The 21295-nt window shown below is 39.1% G+C and overlaps 2 protein-coding genes across 7 annotated transcripts in view; one reads left to right on the forward strand and one right to left on the reverse strand.

The window, feature by feature from the left end:
- ppfibp1a (PPFIA binding protein 1a) overlaps positions 1-21295 on the forward strand; it is a 128477-nt gene that overhangs the window by 22072 nt on the left and 85110 nt on the right. For all 6 annotated transcript variants that reach the window (XM_035996017.1, XM_035996015.1, XM_035996016.1 and 3 more), the window contains exon 3: positions 5476-5583. In XM_035996017.1, the coding sequence (XP_035851910.1) occupies positions 5476-5583 (108 nt within the window). The remainder of the gene's footprint in view (positions 1-5475; positions 5584-21295) is intronic.
- Positions 5342-15964, reverse strand: syt10 (synaptotagmin X). Its single transcript, XM_031313559.2, has 8 exons — positions 15423-15964; positions 14379-14772; positions 11118-11679; positions 8678-8798; positions 8186-8357; positions 7537-7666; positions 6855-6864; positions 5342-5576 (listed from the first exon to the last, which is right to left on the reverse strand). The coding sequence occupies exons 1-8, from the start codon at positions 15622-15624 to the stop codon at positions 5551-5553; spliced, it is 1617 nt and encodes a 538-aa protein (XP_031169419.1). The 5' UTR covers positions 15625-15964; the 3' UTR covers positions 5342-5550.

Here is a 21295-nt window from a genome sequence, read left to right on the forward strand (position 1 = left end):
GCAAGCGCAAACTAAGTGAATAGTCAGTTTTGGCTACATTTCTTTTGATTTTGTAAACAACCTAAAACTACGTAAAAGCAACATATTAAATGTAAACTCCTGCCAAGAAAGCATATCAATACAATACAATACAATAAGAAATAGCTCTCCTTATATTTTTGCTCTTTTTTGAATGTTTTTCATATGGGCAATGACCGCGAAAGACGACACGATTGATTGTTGTTTTGGTACAGCAGCTACAGCACAGCTGTTAACAGTAGACAAACTAATGGTTTTAACTTGCAGGCTGTGTTTGTGTGGACTAGAGCATGAGTCCACATTTTCATACTCTCGGTGTGGTCGCTGAATGGTACCTGGTCAGGTGATGGAAAAGATTTGTTGCGTTTCTCGTCCTTGCTGGCACCAACCGCCGACATATTTTGCAGACCGGCTTAATCTGCTCCTTGTCGCTTTAGTGAAATCTGAACCATTTTTACACAACTGATGTTGTGTAACACTTTTTATCAACAATGTCTTCGCCGTCGAAGACTTTCCCCCGAGTCAATATGTGTTTCCCCCTAATGTTACCTAAACCTGAACCAAACCTTATCTCTAACCATAACTATGGATGGGGGTGCTTCGCATTTTAACAGGAGGGAAAGACTAAACAACACAGGAGGGGAACACACTTCCACACAACACCGGCAACAGACAAATGCTCACAATAGGAAGTGGGTGTGTCCGGCAAGCCGAAAAGCCAGACTCTGGCAGTTGTGTTATCGGGTAAATATGTCCAAAGCTTATCATCGTTATCGACCTGAATTTTTTCGCAATCCCGTTTCAAGATGGTTTTATCGCCCAGCCCTATGAAATAGGCAATGAAGTAACAGAATCGTTATTCATATTTCATCAGCGCTGCCTACTTTGACAGTTTTATCGAAGTTCACGAGTAGTCACTGACATCGCGTTAGAGGCTCTTCGGCTCTGATTGGATGTTTATCTTCGGGCACGGTGGAAACTTACAAATGCCATTTGGAGCACTACAGGGAGGCAGAGGAACACAATTTTTTTCCCAGATTATCTGTCTCAGGATATAGTGACATTTTCAGCCAATATGGCAAATAGTTATTTTTATAAAAGTTAGCCAATGTGGCATGAATGTATGGCAAGGGTGTGAGCTTGTTTTTGTCTGGATTTGTATGTCTTTGGTGAATCCGAACTAACCTTTCAAAAACGAAAGTCACACAGTAACACAAACAAACTAACCAATCGAGGCAGCGGTAGACCAGCAACTCTCGTGTTCTGCGAGGTAAAATTACTGTTTTTGTCAAAGGAATTTGAAAAGAGCATAGCTAACAGCTTAAGTTCCCCGTTGGAAAGGGCTGTCTAACGGCAAGGTAAAGCAGAGAAAATATTGTTAATATAGCGTACACTAAAACTGATATTGATGTTCTTGGTTGGCTAAAATACATTTTGCTGCTGCCTTCGTCCACAGCAGTACATTACTTAGCTTTCATGCCAGTAATCCTGCCTGCTTCTCCAAACTGGGGACATGGCAATGGTGTATGCTGTTAGTAAATGCTGTTTCACAAACAATTTGATGAAAATATTAATTCTTCTTTTCCAGACAAATAGAGACATGCTGTGACTCTTTATTATTTTTTTATTTATTTAGTTAAAATACATATGAAACAGATACAATAAATAATATTCCAAATATTTACTTTAAAGTGTTACAAAAGTTATCACAAACTGTACACATCATGACAGCAGTTGCAGTTGTTCTTGCTCAGTATAGATTTAACCAATATGCAAACAATTACAGATTAAAGCTCTAAACTCCTAAACATGAAATAACTTGATAAGCTAGAGTTGGCTTCACTGGGTCTCCAGCCTGACTAATTGTTCACAACTATTACAGAACGTGTATAAATTTCACTCAATAACAAGTCTGAGCGGTTCAAATTATCACCAAACAAGAGAAATACATTGTGATGTCTCTATCTCCATAAGTTCATGACAACTTCTTAAAGGGATACTTCACCGATTAGCATTAAGCTTTGTATCAGTAGAAACCCAGTAGTATTTTCGAATGGCCATGCTTCCCTCCCTCATGTCACCCTGAGACGAGAGATCTCTGTATTGTGGGTCTGGAAAAAAGCCTCTGATGACGCAAAAATCGTCATTTAGCGTCATCGGAGGCGTTTTTTGCCTAGAGACTATGGACTACAGCCAGCTAGTTCCACATGTTTTCAACCCGGCCATAGGGGGTGGGACTCTCACTACCAAAGCGAGTCGAGTGTCAGCCATCTTGAAGCTAAGCTAAACAGGCTCTCTCTTTTCAGCAGCAAACTTTTACAACAATTAGGTGCATTCAAACTACTGCACATGTGGCCCACCGGGATACATTGGTACAGATCGGAGAATATGCAGGAAACTTTATTACAGACGGAATACTTGACACACTCCGCGAGCTTCGCCTGCTACGGAGACCAGCACCTCAGCCTGCGGTGTCGCTCGATGCCGCTAGCCGGGTAAGGGGACATCGGAAGGGGAAAGCGGAAAAGCGGACCGAGTGCAGGAGTTCGAGCTAGGTGGAAAGCTAACGCTAGCCGGCCACCTGTCCCATTCATCCTGCTTGCAAGACAACAAACTGACAACAAACTGGACTACATCCAACTTCAACGAAACTCCCAACGCGAGTTCAGAGACTGCTGTGTTTTTGTTTTTGTGGAAACATGGCTGAACAACAATGTACCAGACAATGTACCAGGGCTCGTAGGGAAGCGAAGCAAGTGCATTCTGGGAGTTGTTGTCTTTCATCCACATGAGCCAAAAATACATTTTCTGGCTTTTCTCGGTCTAGAAGGCACCAACTTCTAAAAAGAAGTTCACATTTCTACTACATAAATGACCCAATTTAATACATATTCATCTTTCCAGCGGTGAAATATCCCTTTAAACTTCTTTTGAATATATACAAACAGTGCCATTGACAAGTATATATACAAATGTAACCACACAGTTTGAAATTTTAAATACTCTAAATATATTCATTTTTTGACATTTTCCCTCATTGGGTGTGTTTTTAAAGTGGTGAGAGGCATGCTACAAGTAAAAATATTTCTTGTTAATATTAAGGGCAGCACAAGGGACAAAAAGCATCATAAGCATGTGCAAGTAAGATAACAGTACATAGCCATTTTTCTATTTGCTATGTTGGTTTCTTATTAGTTTCTTATTACTCACGTATGAGGAGAAGCTGAGTCAATGTTCTGTGTTAGATGCATTGAAGATAAGTTCATATGGTTTGATGCAAAGAACATACATACGATTTGCAAATGTTTTATGGATTAAAATTCCCTAAATTTGTAACTGGTGAGGAAAAGCTGTTACATAATTAATAAGTAATATAAATATATATAAGTTTTTCTTCCTAGATTTTAAATTAAGATTACCATCTGTGTTACTCTACTTGATGTTTTTGGTGTTGTTTGGCTTTTGATCCTTCACTAAGCTCCACTCTCCTTTGTTATTGTTGCTACGCCTGTCAAGCTTTCCTTTTTACGCATCATGCAGTTTACAATGATAATGGTGGCAGATTTACCGCTCGAAACACATTGTTATTTTCGAAACAATGGGCCCTTCATTTCAAACCTCCACTTTTAACTTAAAAGAGAAAAGGCTCTTAGGATGAGGTCTAACCAATGTGTTGGGCAAATGTAATGCTATCTCAGGTAACAAACTTAAACTTCCCCAAATCCAATTTGGCAGGACAGAGATTTCTGATATAGTAGCATCCAGGCTCTCGGCTTCTACACAGTGGGGAATGCTAAACAGTTGATGTGCTAATTGTGAACGGGGCTTATACTTTTTTTTTTTTTTTTTTACCTGTAACTTCACAATATAATGCATTTTGAAATGCTACTGGCCCTGGATGTAAGGCTGGGTTAGGTTTTGACTAGTCTGTAACCTTGACGTTCCACTTGCCGTATTACTCCGGTGCCGCAGGAAATTCTGCCGGATGCATGTATTTTCTGTTCCCTTTCGCTTTCTTTGTGTTGGAATTTTAAACTCCGGTGGATGTATGAGGACTATGGTTAACTGCTCCTCAGATCTCTGCAGTGTAAATTGAGACAGCTAGCTAGACTATCTGTCCAATCTGAATTTTCTCTCGCACGACTATTTTACAGCGGGTCCGTACGGAGCTTAGCGCTGCCCAAGACGACTGTGATTGGTTTAAAGAAATGCCAATAAACCAGAGCAGGTTTTTCTCCCAAACCAGAATGCTGTGTGGAGTAGCCAGACCCTCCTCCGCTCCGCAGCGTGTGGATGGTCTGGCAAAGCGAGACAAGGTTTCGACTAGTTAGCCAGGTTTGCTGATGTTTGCTGCTTAGAGCAAATAAACACACTATAATCAATTTCTTACATTTTTGGCCTTGTATTTTTCATTTTGGAGAGGGTGAAAAAAAGAAGAAACCAAAAGCTTGCTGTGTCTAGTTACGGTTGTTAAGCAATGATTGGACACTATTTTCTATATCATTAGCACATGCATTCTCATGAGGGACATTTGCAGTGTGAACAACAGAATTATATTTAATAGTTATAGGAGTAATAAGATGATAAGTCTAATTTGTTGATGCTGCTCGTTCAATTTGCAATTAGGGTGCCGAAATCGATCTGATGTGTACAAAAATAAATATGAAATCGTTATATTTATTATTAAGTCTTGCCGGGTTTTTGGGGGAAAGAAGTATTAAGTTATTTCTAACACACTTTGATGTGACTGTTGTTTATCTCTCTATACTGTCTTTGCTACATGTATTTGCTACAATTTCTATAAATCTGAGAGTCCTGTGTACTTTTCTAATAAAAACTTCAGGTAACAGTGGCTGGTTAATGGCCACTTTTACACAACAGTGACAGTTGTGTCAGGTGAATTTTAGGAGAGATTTACCCAGTCCTTGTGGATGCTCAAGTACCTGCATTCGTCAGCCGAAACCTGGATCAAGACTCCCTGGATTTATTGACTGTATTTTTAATCAAGCAAATGCTTTCATGGTATTGAGCAGTGTAGCCCTTTAACTTTGTGTCATTTTAAAGTAAAATGCCAACTCACTACGGAGCTGGAGGGCCAGAAAAAAACGTTTCCTCAGAATCTTGAAGAGGTTGATACAGCTGTATGAGAATCACATAGGACGTCTTGTAGTGAGGTCTCCCATTCATGTGGTCTGTGTAAATGTCTGGCAAATAAAGCCTTTCTGAGAATTTCAAAGCAGATGTATGAAAAACAAACTCTTGAATTGAATGACAGAGAGTGCTGTGCATAGCCAGCTCTGTAGAGCACTTGAAGGACCCGATGTCAAATGAATGAATAAGAACCATTTCAATACAACCTTGTTTTTTATAAACATATAAACATGTTGGGATGAATTTTCATACAACATGCTCACAAGAGACTCAGCAACTCTAAACGAATGTCTTGCTTCCTTACAGAGGTGGTGTTCTCACTCTACCTGCGACCATCAGGGGGTCTGTGGAGGTTTGGGTGAAGGACACGAACCTTGACTCTCAAAGCTTGCTGCTCTTCCCGGCCACTGCAAGGTAAAATATCACAAAACACAACACATTATAGAGGATTTTTTTCTTCTCAGTTTGTGGTTACTAAGGTTGTTTCTCTAGTCCTCAGGATGTACTGTGATCATAGGCAAAAAAAAATAAAATAACAACTTTGATTGACCCAGCTGGTTCAGGTCACATTAAGCAGCAGAGCCAGATGATTGTTTTTAAGAGATGGGTTTTGTGTCAGCCAGGGGATGTGACCAAAAAACTATAGTATAAGGGAAACTTATTAGTGATTAAAATGTTGTCCTTTACTTTTTTTGACAAAGTGTGGCATGCATCTGCATCCACATGGGTTGTAAACATCCACTTGCAGTGTTGACAATATTGTTGGCACTTTTGTGTATGTACGTATGTGCATATGTTGATGATTTATCTTTATCTGTAGTTGATTTAGGAGCTTTTCAATGTACTTTGTCCTCATACTGAGTACTGCAACAACTTTGACATCAGCAGTGACGAGATACAGTTTCAGTGTATTTTGTTGAATGAGTGAGACAATTTACCATAGCATAAAAAGACAAGCTTAACTCTGTAACAGCAAATGAGCTTTATAAGTGGTCTTACATTTTGAGTTTGAATCCCACAACCACTGTAGGCCTGAAAATTGACTCTAAAAGATTTGCTCCTTCTTGGAGCACAGTGGCTGTTAGGCAATTACGATGGATTCCAGCATTTTGCACAGTGGGGAAAAAAAGATAAAGATAGGATAAGACTGCATTTGGGAATCACAACCGGGATTTTTAACTTCACAAAACTATCACAACATTGTTAGACACATGTCAAACCCAACTTACAGCAAAATCCTCTTCTCTGTGTGCATGTTTCAAACACTTGTACTTTTGCCAAAATATAGCTAAACACACATTTTCCATTTTAAACCTCACACACTACTCTATTGAGCTTGTGAGCAGGTTTGAAACCTCCTGCTCTTCCACTGGTCTGGACAACTGCTATGTCTTAGCTGTTCCTGTTGCTGACTGTCATTTTAGGATTATTTATAATGCTTCCTTTATAACATTACTTATAGCACGCTGTTTCATTTTTCCCAGCACAAAGTATTCCCAATAATAGATATATAAATGATAAACACAATCCAAGTTGACTGTATTCCCATCTTCTTATGCAGTGAGTGTTTATTACATAATTTTTTGACAAGAGCTACAGAAGACATGGTTTTTGCTTATGATCACAGTTTATTTTTTTAAACCAAAGCTTATAAAGTAGATTTACCACTGAAAACGGGTAATCACCTGTAATTTCCTATTCGTCAGATGGGGAGTAGATGTGGCAAAAGAGGAAGAAACATTGATAAGATGTAAAATATGTAATTACATTAAAAAAGGGGGGAGGCACAGTTAGCCTTCCAGCAACTGTAAAACTGTCTTACAGTATTTACACATGGTATCTTATTAGCTAGCAAACTAGACAGCAAAGCACCGAGATGATATTAATGTCACCTGACTCTTGGTAAGACAGTGAATAAATTTCCCCAAATCTCAAAATATCCCTTCAAGCTCATTGTTTATTTTTTTTTGTGAGTTTTACAGAAAAATACAGAGACTTTTTAGGAGTAGATTGGACTAAAATAGTCTCTCAAAATTGAGAAATTTTTCTTTTTAAAAAACTAAATGTAACAGTGATTTTTATTTAATGTTCAGTTAATTTGATTTCCAGGTGTTTTCTAATATTCAAAACAAGTACAGCTGCATTGATGGATTTTGTTTTTATAAATAAGAAAACCAAAGATTAAGATTGAAAATAATGTAATCTCCCTGAAGGAAATGAAGGAAGAAGCTCAACAAGACAGAGCTGCACAGCACAGCATCAAGTTCTGTTCATTGTCACATTCAGGAGCTTCAAAAAAGCTCTGTAAATATGACTGCTTTGAGACTGGGGGAAACTGGAGTCAGGGATAAAAAGAAGTGTCTGTACCTCTCCCAGGGCGTGCCAGTGTGTGATGGGCTTACGCGGGTAAGCCAACATTTCGTTCCAGTGATCTCGTCCAAGACCCTCAGCATCTGGCCCGGTGCGACACACACCGATCACCTCATTGTGTCCAACCCTGTTCGTAGTAAAACACACATTTGGATGCACATTGTAAAGCTTCTAGTAGTCCTGGAACAGACACAAAAAATCATGACTAAACTCAACAATTAAATGCATATTTCACCGGTCGTAGATCAAATAAATGTATCGAAAAGAAGCTGAAAGTTTATCAAGGTCAGTTCTAAACCAAACAACAATCAATTACACCCCTTCTAAAAACAGTCAAATTTGTTTAAACGATCAGTTTCTGTGTTCGAGAGCTTTTGTTGATCAAAGTTACACTTCAAAAACCCAAAACTCTGTGGCTGGGTTGGCTCAGTGGGTAGAGCAGGTGCACATATACAGAGGTTTACTCCTCGAAGGCAGCGGCCACGGTTTCGACTCCGACCTGCGGCCCTTTGCTGCATGTCATTCCCCCTCTCCCCTTTCATGTCTTCATCTGTCCTATGAAAAATAAAGGTCTAAAAATGCCCAAAAAATATAATCTTAAAAAAAAATGTGTGCATAGACAGCATCTAGTGACTGCTTGACCTACCGATCATAATCCATCACCATGATGGACAGACAGACTTGTTCCACGTTCTCCGGGGGAATGTCGAAGATGATGGCCTCGTTGTACACTGGATTGAGCGTGCTTTTCTTGGTGGTTGTTTTTCGCTTCTTCAACCTCCGTCCATCACATATCAGGTAAACCTTCACATAAGGGTCTGGGAGACACGTTTACTGTCATATGATGATGATGATGATGTCAGAAACGAACAATACAAATGTTAAGGGAAACAATGCTGAATGTAATATGTTAACATGTCTTTTAACATTCAGTTCAGAGCCTCTTTTTCATATAAAAGTACAGCTAAGAAACATTCTGACTCGGATTGTAATAGGTTCAATAATTTATTCTCATTGGCCTCCCTGTGTCCCCATTTCTATTCTAAGTGGCCACTTGCTGTCTTGTTTCAGCTAAGATAGATTTATGGCACAGTGTGTGCTATCGATGTAAGCCACATCTTATCTGCTGTCAGCTTACCTGAGGAGCCTGTGATGTCCATGGCTTTGAGGTTTCTGCATTTGATGACTGTTAGGGTCATTCTTCCTGCTGTCGGAAGATAGCACAGCGAGTACATGATCTCTCCCAGGTCAACACTCTCCTGGAGGACAAAAAAAAAAAAGACATGCATTTTAAAGGCTTTGACCACATTCTGCAAATCAAAATGCCACAGCAAAGGAGTAAACAGGTAATTAAATAAAGGAAGATGTATTTTGTTAGCTGGTTCTTAACATTTTAGCAGCGAGGCATGGCATGCTGTGATATTTTGATTAGTTATTCTTATTTGTCACTATTCTCTCATCTGCCGGCTGTTAGTCACTCATTTCTTAATAGTTGGAATGAATGATTTGTTTTTTGGCCACACTAGCTGTGTGGCTGCAGGGATGGCAGTTTCGGTTGGTCCACTACTTTTTGTCCAATCTGAAATATTTCAACAACTATTGGATGGTTTGCCATAAAATATTGTACAGGCATTCATGGCCACCATAAGATGAATCCCTCTTAGTCTGATTATTCCCTGAACAGTCCTCTAGCACCACCATGATGTTGCCATTTTTAGTTTAAAGTAAAATATATATATATATATATATATATATATATCGACAAATATTAGATGGTTTGCCATGACATTTGTTTCAGATTATCATGACCTCCTCATGATGAATTATCACTTTTGTGAAATCCGGACATTTCATCTAACGCCATTATCGGATCAACATTTTAATTTGTCCAAAACATTGGCTTGTGAGGTATTGTGAGCATGTTAGTATGCTTATGATAGTATTTATCTCAAAGCAACACTGGGTCTAATACAACCTCTGTTCTGCTCAGCTCATCTTTTTTTCTGGCTTTATTATTTGCATCTAGCAAAGTAAATATTAGTGCTAAAAGTCTTTTAGAACTAGAAAGTACTCCGAAGTAAGAAGCTTGGAGGGACAAATGTGATTAAAGGCACGTCACTGCAGTCACATGGGGACCAAGTTGGCTAAAACTTTTATTTTATTAAAAATATTAATGATATTGTAATCTGTATACCTATAGTAGCACGTACAATCATACATTGTGACTTTAAATATCAATTAAATGTATCACAATTCTACCCACAAACCTTGGGAAATGCTACATATGCCATAAAAACACACACACACACACACACACACACACACACACACACACACACGCACACACACGCACGCACGCACGCACACACACACACACACACACACACACACTCTCACTCACACACACTTTATGAGTGATACATCAAACACCTTAATCTCAAGTATAAATCCACAAAGTACCTGAAGCTGCCCTCAGGTGTATCGATTCGACACAGGAGGAAGTTTAAGGTTAATCTATGGCCTGCAGTTTGAGGAGGCAAATATAATCTTTCTAGTTGACTACACAAGAAAGGCAAAGGAATGGCTCAAATCTAAGTACTTAAAAAAGAAAACAACTTTTAAATGTAATTTAAAAATCAACCCCTTGTCATTGACAATACACAATCAATTACATTACATGTCATTTAGCTGACGCTTTTATCCAAAGCGACTTACAATTGCTATATATGTCAGAGGTCACACTCCTCTGGAGCAACTAGGGGTTAAGTGTCTTGCTCAGGGACACATTGGTTGATGTATCGCAGTGGGATTCGAACCCAGGTCTCCCCCACCAAAGGTATGTGTCATATCCACTGCGCCATCACCACCCACTGAAAATGAACACCATTAAACTTAATTGAGGAAATATATATACATAATTATATTAGAGATATAATCTGCAGGCACTCTGTATGCAAAACTGAATATATAGTTATTTGGTAGCTATTAATATAGCCTACAGAAGCTATTGTGAACCTGACAACAATGGCTCTGTGTTTATCACAATGAAAACATTCATAAATAAAGCAGAGGCTCTTAAGTAAACTGTGATAAGTGTTAACGTAGGAGTGAAACGCATTATAGGCTAAATTACCAGTTCATATGAGGACATACCATCTACAATACGCTCTACCCTGTTTGTGTAATTACTTTACAGTAACGTTTGAGAGCATATTGCTGCAGTTCATATATCTCGTGATTGGATAATGTTACTCTGTTGCTATATTTATATCTGTGGAATACCCAGCAGTTTCTGGAAAATGTGTGTGGGTGTTTGGCTGATGAAATTGATTTCCCAAAGCATTTGATTATGAAATGTGTTCTACCTGCCTCTTTTGTGGAATGTTGTTGATGAATTTGGGCTATTAAAAGGGATTCAGTGCAATACTTCATGTTAAGGCCTTTCTAAAAACAGTATTTACTGTGAGTTCATTTCCTCAAAGAAAGCACAGAAGAAGTGTGTAGCAACTTTTCTTACATAGCAACAATATCCAAATATGTGAGGATTTGGCAGCGTGTTAGTGTGAACACCAACTCACCGTAGTTGCTGCATGAATATCCTTCCACACTACAGCCTCCCTGGAAAGATCAGAGAGTTCAAAGAGGTTGTCCACCACCACCTCGCCAATCATATCATGGCTGGTGAAGCGGTCAAAGTCGTAGACGCTGAAGTGCAGCTTGCGGTTGCAAATCTCATCATACACCACGGGGAAACAGAAGGTCTCGTCAAACATGGGGTTCAGATTCTTGCGGTGGACGCGTGTCTGGAACTTCTTCTTCCTCTCTGGTAGCAGGTAGATCTTCACGTAGGGGTCGGAGGTGCCCGTGAAGTCTTTGGCAGGCAGGTCCAAGGCCTTAAGGATTCTCACCACCAAAGCTTGCTCCTCGTGGTCGTAACGTAGTGAGAAGCTGAGCTTTCCACAAGTCTCCACGGGCTCTTTAGCCTCACCCTCTGAGTCCACAGATTTCTGCTTGTAGAGTTCAGGCTTTATTCTTCCAATGCTCACTGTAGAAGACTGGCGGAGAGGCACTGTGTCCATGCTGAAGTCAACACTGGTGACATTCATCTGGCGAGGCAGGTGGCGCCGGAATGAATTGTGCCTGTTGAAAAGGGCAAAGGGCATCTTGTAAATGTCTCAAGTGTCAGTGTTATGCATGAGTGGCTTTGTTATGATGGGCGCTAATGGTTTGTCAGGAGAGAACTGAATCTGAAAAGCATAATGCATACTAATATGGCGCTCATGACCAGTGTTGGGCAAGTTACTTTTAAAAAGTAATTATTTACAGTTACTAGTTATTTCTTCCAAAAGTAACTAAATTAGTTATTCAGTTACAAATGATGAAAGTAACTAGTTACTTCAGAAAGTAAGTATTGCGTTACTTTCAAGTACATTTTTAAATGCTCAAATGTGACCCCACCTCCACCCCTCTTTAATGGAACTTAAAATACATGTGCATGTTCAATCATTTATGATAAATCTGAATATTATAATGAAATGGACACTTAATACAATACATTATTAACAGAAACAATGTACACAAATCTAATCTTTTAATGTTGCTGTGGGACAAAGTGAGACTAGCCTCCAATCAAATGCCATGTATGTATTTATTATGTTTATATAGTGGATTGATACAAATAACACAACACCTCAACAGGCCACCTCAACTAACCCCTAACCCTAACCCTAAAATGGCTTAATTTGACCACACATCCTTGATTTTGTAGACAAACTAAGGACACTGACATACACACTTACTGAACACAGCTGCTTTTGCCCTTAAAGTACAACCAGACAATAAAAGGACAAGTAGCCAAACTGACGGATTTTTTTCATCTTCGTCACCACTGACCATGGGTTTTGAAAAATAAAATGAAAAAACATCTCTCAGCATTCAGATTTAATATTGTTTACAAATTACCTGAATGCTGCACATTTCTGTGAAGTTGACATCTTTTAAAAAAAACAAAACAACGGCCGTGTTCGACTCGCCGATCTTGTCACCTAGCAACTGGCCCTCCTCCTTTCTGACAGTAAGACAATCACAACAATCTGACAGCCATGGCACAATAATATTGCACAGGAAGCACAGCTGAAAATTGAATTCTTTTCCACACTCAAGTATCGTAAAAACATAGAAGGCTTCATGTTGTCTAAGAGCAAGTACAAACCTTTAGGAGAAATTGCTTGAAATACAACCAAAACACAACCCTTTAAACCAAAACATACACCAAATCCACTACTAACGCTAGGGATAAAAACCTAATTGAATTGCTCTCTGTTTCAGTTTTCAATATAAAAAAAAGAATTTGGAGGCAAGATAAGTTCAGTGACATGTTCAGTCTTCTTCTCATTCCTAAAATTCAGAAAGTTACAAACACATACTTTTTTTTGTGCTGTTTTCCAAAACTGGATGCTACCTGTTTAAAATATCTTTAAATGGATGGTTGGTAAGATTAAGAGTTAATCACTTTTATGGATTGTTCTTATTCTTGCCCCACAATAATTGTCAAAGAATCTCCAATAATGAAAATCATGGCCCCACTTTGTACTTTCAAGGCAGGCTGTCCATGATTTAGAGCTGAAACCATTAGTTAATAATGGGTTAAGTCATATTTCACATCAGATGCCAAATATTTGCTGGTTCCAGCTTCTCAAATGTGAGGATTCGCTGCTTTACCTTGTAGTAAACTGAATATTTTAGAAGATAATACAAATAATTGTTAATTGCAGCCCAATCACTGGCTTAATTGGCCTGTTGGGAAATACAGCTCATAGAAAATGTAACATTAGAAAGACCGTTGTTTCTCTCTACCTGTCAGTACTTAAATGTTAAATGTAAAATAACAAAACATTGCAAACAGAATTTGGTTGGAAATATCAGGACTATATCAACCTTCTGTTTTTGTTCAGTGCATTCCTCTTAAGCTAAGATTGGCCCTGAAACAGTATTTGGTCTTGCGCTAAGAGCATGTCGTAGGTGTTTTTGACATTTTGTCATTCGAAAAGGAAATAATTAGTGATGAACAGGAATCACTGTAAAAAGAGTAGGTGAAAGGATGAAGGCAGTAGGCGTTGTAATCCTTAACCTGACCATTCTGCATCCCTAGTGGGTGTATAATTCATGAAGACCTTGGTCTCAGTTTAATTGAATTAATGAGCCTAACGACACACCAAAGCGATGTCAATAACGTCTTCCTTTGAGAAATTGAGTGCAGCTGCCTGGCGCGTCTCACTAGAAACCCAACTTCCACCATGACAGTTCCCACCCCACAGCACTGCTAATTATGGACATTCTAGTTTAAACACAGTGCTGGAAAACAAAGAGAAGCAAGAGCTGGGTGTTTAATTACTGTGGTTGCTCACCGCCGTTACCACATCAGCTTGACTCACACGTAAAAAAGAGATTATAGGGTTTCGATCTGAAACGAGGAGAAATACCACGATTCTGGCTAATGAGTTTTTTTTTTAATCTGGTGCAAGAAAGACAAAATTTCACATGTGCAACAGCATTTCAGGGTCACTGGATAGCTCATGCTGCTCTACATGACACGTGCCAAACCACCTCAAGGACAGTGGCTGCACTGTCACCAACTGTCAGGACAGTTTTTGCATTGTGTAGACATCAGTTTTGCGTATAATTCTGTCGCATGGCTGGGGGAAACAAACCAATGTGGATTCAACCATTGTACCATAATTGTAAGGAACAGATACATGTGTATAAATAGCTTGTCTTATGTCCTCAATGCAGGCGCAGGCAGGGAGGGGTTATGACTGCATTGGGAACATGTAAGGTACCTGGAGGAGGAGGTGGGCTCGGTGGTCTGCCTCTGGATCTTAGCCTGCTGGCTGAGCTTCTCCTTCAGGGCTGTTTGCACCTCGGCGGGGATGTCCGGAGACGTCTGGCTGATCTTCATGGCCGCCTCTAGGAGCTTGACAGTGCTCCGTCCATTCATCTTCACTTCCAGCGGGTACTTCTTCTCCACCTCCGCCACTTTGCACTCAGTGACCGGCGACGAGTTGGGTGGAGGCGGCTCGGGGAAACCAACATTGAGGCCATTTTCGGCATGGGCTGACAGAGCCTTGCTCCTCCAAAAGGGCCAGCACAGCTTCCAAAAGACAAAGAGAGAGACTACCAACAGGGCGAGGCCACAGAAACCCACGACCACAGCAAGGAGACTAATAGAGATGTCTACATGTAACCATGGGAAGACCCATAGAGGAAGACAGAGACACATAAAAAGGAAAGGAGAAGCAAGCAAGGGACAAAATATGACAGACAAACATGCAAGGGAGAAAGAGAAAAAAGGAGAGAAAGCCAGCTGTAAGAAAAAGGGGGCAGCATATGCACTTGTTAAAGCAGGACAATATAAAGTCATGTAAAACCTCGGTCAAGGAGCCACAGCATCAAGAGAATGACATGTTCAGTGACCAAAGTGAAAAACATATCCCATCTGCTCCTGACATTACATGTTCTTATTGATATTTAAATGCAATGTTAATCAAACTGACACTGAGTAAATTAACCAGATTGCAAAGTAAAAAACGGAAAGAAAGACGGGAGAAAGCCAGGGTATCAGACCTCAGTCTATTTTCCACCTGTTGCTATTTCATCAGTCTGGATGCGTAACAGGTAGAGAAACACTTTTGCAGCAGTTCAACGCGATAAAATGCATACAACTAAGTGGTTAAATAGTTTTAACAAGTGAGAGCTGATGTTTGATTTATGCTTTGTTTCTTCCAAACGCTGCAACAACGTAATCTCTTTCTTTAAAGGGAACACACGAAAGTGATTAATTGAGGGAATGGCGGGAAAGAAAATCAAGACTTTATTGCATTTACCTGCGTGTCCTTTACCTGGTATGTTGCTCTCCAGGGGAAAAATATCCGAACATTTCTCCCGGTCTACGTTTCCCGTGAGACAAAGTTCCGTGATGATTTCGAGAGCCCTCTGGCACAAGGTGATGGTGTCCTCCGTCCGGACACTCATGTCTCTCCTGTTAAGCCATTGCACGCCGGGGGAGCCAGGAGGGCGGTGACTCATTTGGGCACCTTTTTTTATGCGCCGCAGAGTGCAGCCCGTCCGCGGGAGACAGTAGGAAGGCACGCTGCGTCCTTATCCATATCCAGCGCGCAACAAGGAGCGACTGACCAGACGCGCTCCCTGTGTTTGAGTAACAGGCGGCGGGGTGCTGGAGTCCAACCCTGGCAGCGTCCAATAGCGATGCGCATCAGTTTGCTAGTGAGTCCTGTTGGGTAGTGGCAGTAACGAGATTACTTTTTCGAGTAACTGCGCCCCTCGAGCGACCTGTTTGTGTCCCCGCCTTTCATGCTGGACTTAGTCCTCCCAACCCCGAACAGGTCTGTCCCCTGTGACCCTGCAGAGAGTAGCCTATAAGAGATCGTGGATATAGTGAATAGGGTCGCATAATACGTTTTTATTTTGAAAACCTCAAAAAAGAATATCCCGTATTTCTGTTATTTCCTCCTGTAGCCTAAATCAGAAGTGTTGATTGATTATTCACGATGTGTCAGGTTTTAAACAGGTTTATGAATTGCTTTAAAGGTAGGTGCATATATACTTGTGTGTATGGTGCATATACAACACTGCTTCATTTATTTTCCATAGTTATACAACTATATTTACATTATGTTCAGTACATGCACTACGGTGAGGATATTTCTTATATTCAGACTAAGATTTGCGCATTTTTATTTAAAAAGTCTAAGCTATTGCAGTGTGTACAATTTAATTTCTTATTTTATATCACTCTTAATTTAAATAACTATTTAAGTCTGGGAGTCAAGGACAGTTGTAACATGTTTCCCAGTTTCCTCAGTATAATTCAACTTTTTCTCACCATCACTTGACCTGCCAATTATCTATTCAACATACATATACAATACATTACATGTAAATTCTTTCAAAACATAGACTGAACAGGTTGCAAAGCTGGTGTAATTACATGTCAGGGACAGTTGTAACATAAAAATGAATAATTCTATAAAATAAGTCTAAAAAAGACAACTATCCGTCTAAAATTTATTTAGTTAATATTTTTAAAGCAATTATTTTGGCACACTCAGGACTTACACTGTGATTGCTCACTGCTAGTTGAAATCTAAAGAGCTCTTCAACTTTCAGTTGCATGTCTAATGGTTATTTTAATTTTTTGCATCATAAAACCACAGAGACGTGTATGATCGGTGCTTAACCAATCACTGTATTTACTGATAGCGCTGATATCAGTTTAAACTATAAAAGTTATTCAAGGATTGGCTTGGATTTTGAATTACCCTTAATTTATGAAAATTAGGTCTGTTATAACTTCAAATACATAACGTGTAATCTATATAAAGAGATGTAAAATGTCTACTTGGCTTTCCAAAAGAACAATATCACCAAGACACCAACAGAGAGATTTTTCTCTCTTGGTGTCTTGGTGATATTGTTCTTTTAAATACTTTGATGTGCATGTGTCTGTGGAAAACTTTAATTACATGTACTTTATTCTCAACCACAGAACATAAAATTGAAACTATAAAACAGCTACTGCCTAAAACAAATTACATAAAAAAATTCAAGAAGTTCATTGATCTTTTGTCACTGTCACTGCAAAGACGACATTGTTGCTTTCACTGCGTGAGCACAACTCTTATTCATTTTACTGGGTGCACTACATGCCAATGGGGGGGAATAGAACCGTAGCCAAGGGAAACTGGAAATTGCTGTGGCAAAAGAGAGAACAACAACAGCTCCAATAAAAGAGTGACACAAATACAGCTATGGTTACGTGGACAGTACCTGTCCTGAAGGAAAGATGTCAACAAAGGAAAATGACCTAGAACAGGAAAGAAAAACCCCAACCATGTAATCATTAAGACCTATTACTTATACAGAAGTGATGTGAAATTTGACAAGTTGTGTTGCAGTATTTCCACAAATGTTTTCGTATCCTTGCATAAGTTGTTGCTATTCATTGCGTGAGGCCTGTAGTCAGATTAAAATGTTGTTCTGAAAAGAACAGGAAAATGATGAGACTGGCAACAGGTATTGTGTTTCCTTCTCTGGCTTCTGCCAGTCTTTATTTTACACATAAACGTACTTTAAATGTGTTCTCAATTTCACATCCCTTCTCATAAGAACATCATCAAGTAAGTTACCATAATCACCACATAACTTGAATTCAGTTTCCCAAAAACACATAATTTTCAGAATCCATGTGTTCTGTTTGTCTTCATATCCAAATGAAAGTAAAATACACTTTTCCCAAACTTTTTTGGTCTGCTGCTTACAGGTTTGATAACTGTACTAATAACTAATAACTGCAACGTTACTTGTTACAAATAAGATTCCAGACACACAGGCTGAATGCTAACGTATTAGCAAAATTCTGTTAATTCTATTAACAAAATAGTACAGCTGGCGGAAGACATTACACAATCAAAAGTTAATTCTGTACATGTTAATAGTATTTCAAACACACACTTGCTGAAACAGCATTCACAGTATCACACTGATAAATCACACAGGAGCCTCAAAATAGGACAATATACCCGACGTGACACACGTTCTGGAAAGGAAACATTGGACACTTGATAATTGAAAAAAATGGAAATTCAGTGAGTCAATACAGCATTTCCCCTGCATATAAAGTAAATGTAAATGTAAATGGACTGTTCTTATGTTGCGCTTTTCTAGTCTTAACGACTACTCAAAGCACTTTAACATAGTACAGGAACCATTCACCATTCACACACATTCATATGCTGTGGCTGCTTTACAAGGTGCCACCTGCTCATCAGATAAACATTCACACACATTTATACTCTGATGGCGCAGCATCGGGGGCAACTTTGGGTTCAGTGTCTTGCCCAAGGACACTTCGACATGGAACTGCAGGGCCAGGGATCGAACCACCTTCCGATTGGCAGGGCAACCACTCAACCACTGAGCCACATAAAGTGATGTACAACATATTTAATTAATGTCAAAGCATACTTAGGTTAGCAGCGTCATTCTGCCGCTTTACATTCACCTACAATGAACTCATTTTGCATAACGATATTGAAACATTACATTCTCTCTTCATCTTCTGAAGAAGTGGTACCTTTTACAATATGTTTATGGATTTCTGGACATTACAAGTCAGGATAGTATGTAAGAAAAGCATCTGGTAGAAGAGTTCATTTTATAGCCTACTACAACTTGCATTTTAAACCACAACCTCTATTTCTAAACCAGATGTTCATCTTTATTTTTTAAATGCAACTGGACTATCTTCTCTAAATATTTCAACATAGTTTTTTTTTGCTTGTAATTGTCTATATGTGCATACTGTATGTCTGTTTCCTGTTTTTACTCATGCCCAAAATCAAATTGCCTTCATGGATTAATAAACCAGCAAATTATCACATTGGAGAAGCTAGAAGTATTGAATGTTTAGCATTTTTCTTCTAAAAATGAGACATTTGTTTCACTGACTGACCCAGAATTTTCATCAAGCACCATTATCAGGTGAAAATTTAAATTTGTCCGATATTTTTTATCTATATTACAGTTTGGTTTTCTTTTCAATCTCACAAAGCTGCTAGCATGGCTGTAGACTCGTTTTTGCAGCAGTTTGAGATACCAGATGATTTAGAACTACACAGCTGCATATGGACACAGTCAAAATCATCTCTCCTGTCCACCTGTTTCTGATTACAGATTAACATCCTCTGCCACTCCCATTAGAGCGATGTATCACTTTTTTCTGAGCATCGTACCCACATTACAAAGCCATAACCAGAAAGCTGTTTGGCAGACCTCCAGAATTTGGAATTAACCAACAGAAGGGCAAAATAATCAAATGCTGGACTAAATTGGAGTTGGCTAAGCAGACTCAATTCAGCATCATGCAATTGATATGGACCACATGTGCATACAGCCAGCAGTTTGGCAGTCTGGGCTGTGGAGACCATAATGTAATCATTAGGACAATGCTCTTTAGGACAATTAAAACATCTGATTGAAAGCCACCTGTGGCATTTTGCAGCCATGGACAACGTCAATATCCATACCTGACTCCACACCGACCATCACATCGACCTTTGCAAGCACTATGTGCATTCAACACATCTTATGCGTCTTCTGCCCCTGTCTTCTGTTTTTTATTTCCCCTGGTGGTTTATTCCCAACCCCAAATCTTCTGACATGAGGGACGTGAATGCAGAAGGGGCTGTCTCCAAGACAACACTACATTTATTGTCAGTAACCTGTCTGGGACATTGGTTTTGTGTCTCAGTTAAGGTCCCTTTGTGTATGTGCAGTGTAGCATTGTGGAGAAAAATAAGCAGCATTTGTGCCTGCTGAGCCATTGAAGTAAAGGTGGAAAATCAACTCAACTTTAAAATGAATTGTAATGGCAGTTATAGGTTACTAATTGGAACGCTGAAAGGAGCTAGAGCTGGCTGATGAAAGGTTTCTGATTATTTTAATGCTACAAACAAAAAAGTAATCACTGCCCACACTGTCCGTTGGTATTTTCTTCTAAACAAAAAGAAAGAAGCAGAAAATTTCGAACACCAACTGTGCCATTAGCAATGCAAATTTGCAATTATCTAATCGGGACTGATTCACATTATAATCATGTTTGCAGTTAAATTACAGGAAATTGTTACGGCTTGTTCTTATTTTAGGACCTATATAACGCCCTAAGAGCAACACGTTCTTGTACATTAAGGACATAATTGATTAAGAGTTTTATATAACTGTATAAACTAGGGTGTTTTCTAATCAGCCATGTCTATGTTTAATGTCTGAGTTTAGGCAACTAAAACTACTTACTGAAGTTTAGGAAAATATTGTGATTATTGGTAATTGAAACCAACATTGACTTACAGTGGCTGATAGACATTTCCTCTCGAATAATCAGGTAATCATTTTGTCTAAAGAATATCAGAAAATAGTGAAAAATGTGCAGGTGATGTCGTCAGTTGTTTTATCCAGTCAAAAACCCCAAAATATTTAGTTTACTAGCATGTATGACAACAAAAAAGCATCAAATCCTCTCATGTGAGTAGCTGGAATGAGGAAATATTTGGCATTTTGCTCTAAAAAATAACAAAAATGATGATTAGATGATCAAAACAATCAAATCATTTAATCTGCAAATCATTGCATCTCTAATTCATATTATGGAAAAACAAAGCACTTGCAGTCGTTGGTGCTTTGCTCAGTGCAGGATTCCCAGATGGAGTTGGATAGTCAGTGGATGCTAACTTAGTCGCAAATACCTGGTAACTTAGATATTTGCACAGTTTATAATGTGATATTATCTGTTCCAACAAGACCTCCAAACCATACGCCCTACAGAAGCGTATCATAAAATAGTGCCTTTAGCGGTGGTGGAATGTCTTTAACGTCATAAAATGGTTGCAGTTTTGTTTCCTTTAGGCGTAAAAACTACTTGGTTATGTTTAGGCACCAAAACTACTTAGTTAAGTTTAGAAAAATGTCGTGGTTTGGGGGTTACGCACGTGACACTGTTCGTAGTGTTAAAATAAAACTCGCCACAGTCGCAGTTTGGTTATGTTTAGGCCCCAAAACTACTTAGTTAAGTTTAGAAAAAGATGGTGGTTTGGGTTAAAATCCGACGTTACTTCCCTTCCGGTTAGGCACGTGACGCTTGACGTGACGTTCGTTAAGTTGAAAAAAGAACTCGTCGTTTGGT

The sequence above is a fragment of the Sander lucioperca genome, chromosome 20 (genome assembly GCF_008315115.2).
Source record: "Sander lucioperca isolate FBNREF2018 chromosome 20, SLUC_FBN_1.2, whole genome shotgun sequence".
Taxonomy (NCBI): domain Eukaryota; kingdom Metazoa; phylum Chordata; class Actinopteri; order Perciformes; family Percidae; genus Sander; species Sander lucioperca.

Bases quoted from the DNA above. Each gene is read 5' to 3' on its own strand.
- syt10 (XM_031313559.2), bottom strand. From the start codon at position 15,624: ATGAGTCACCGCCCTCCTGGCTCCCCCGGCGTGCAATGGCTTAACAGG. The intron at 11,680-14,378 runs GTACCTTACATG...CCTTTTCAACAG, and splicing joins GAGCCCACCTCCTCCTCCAG to GCACAATTCATTCCGGCGCC. The intron at 8,358-8,677 runs GTAAGCTGACAG...CGTGTCTCCCAG, and splicing joins GGACATCACAGGCTCCTCAG to ACCCTTATGTGAAGGTTTAC.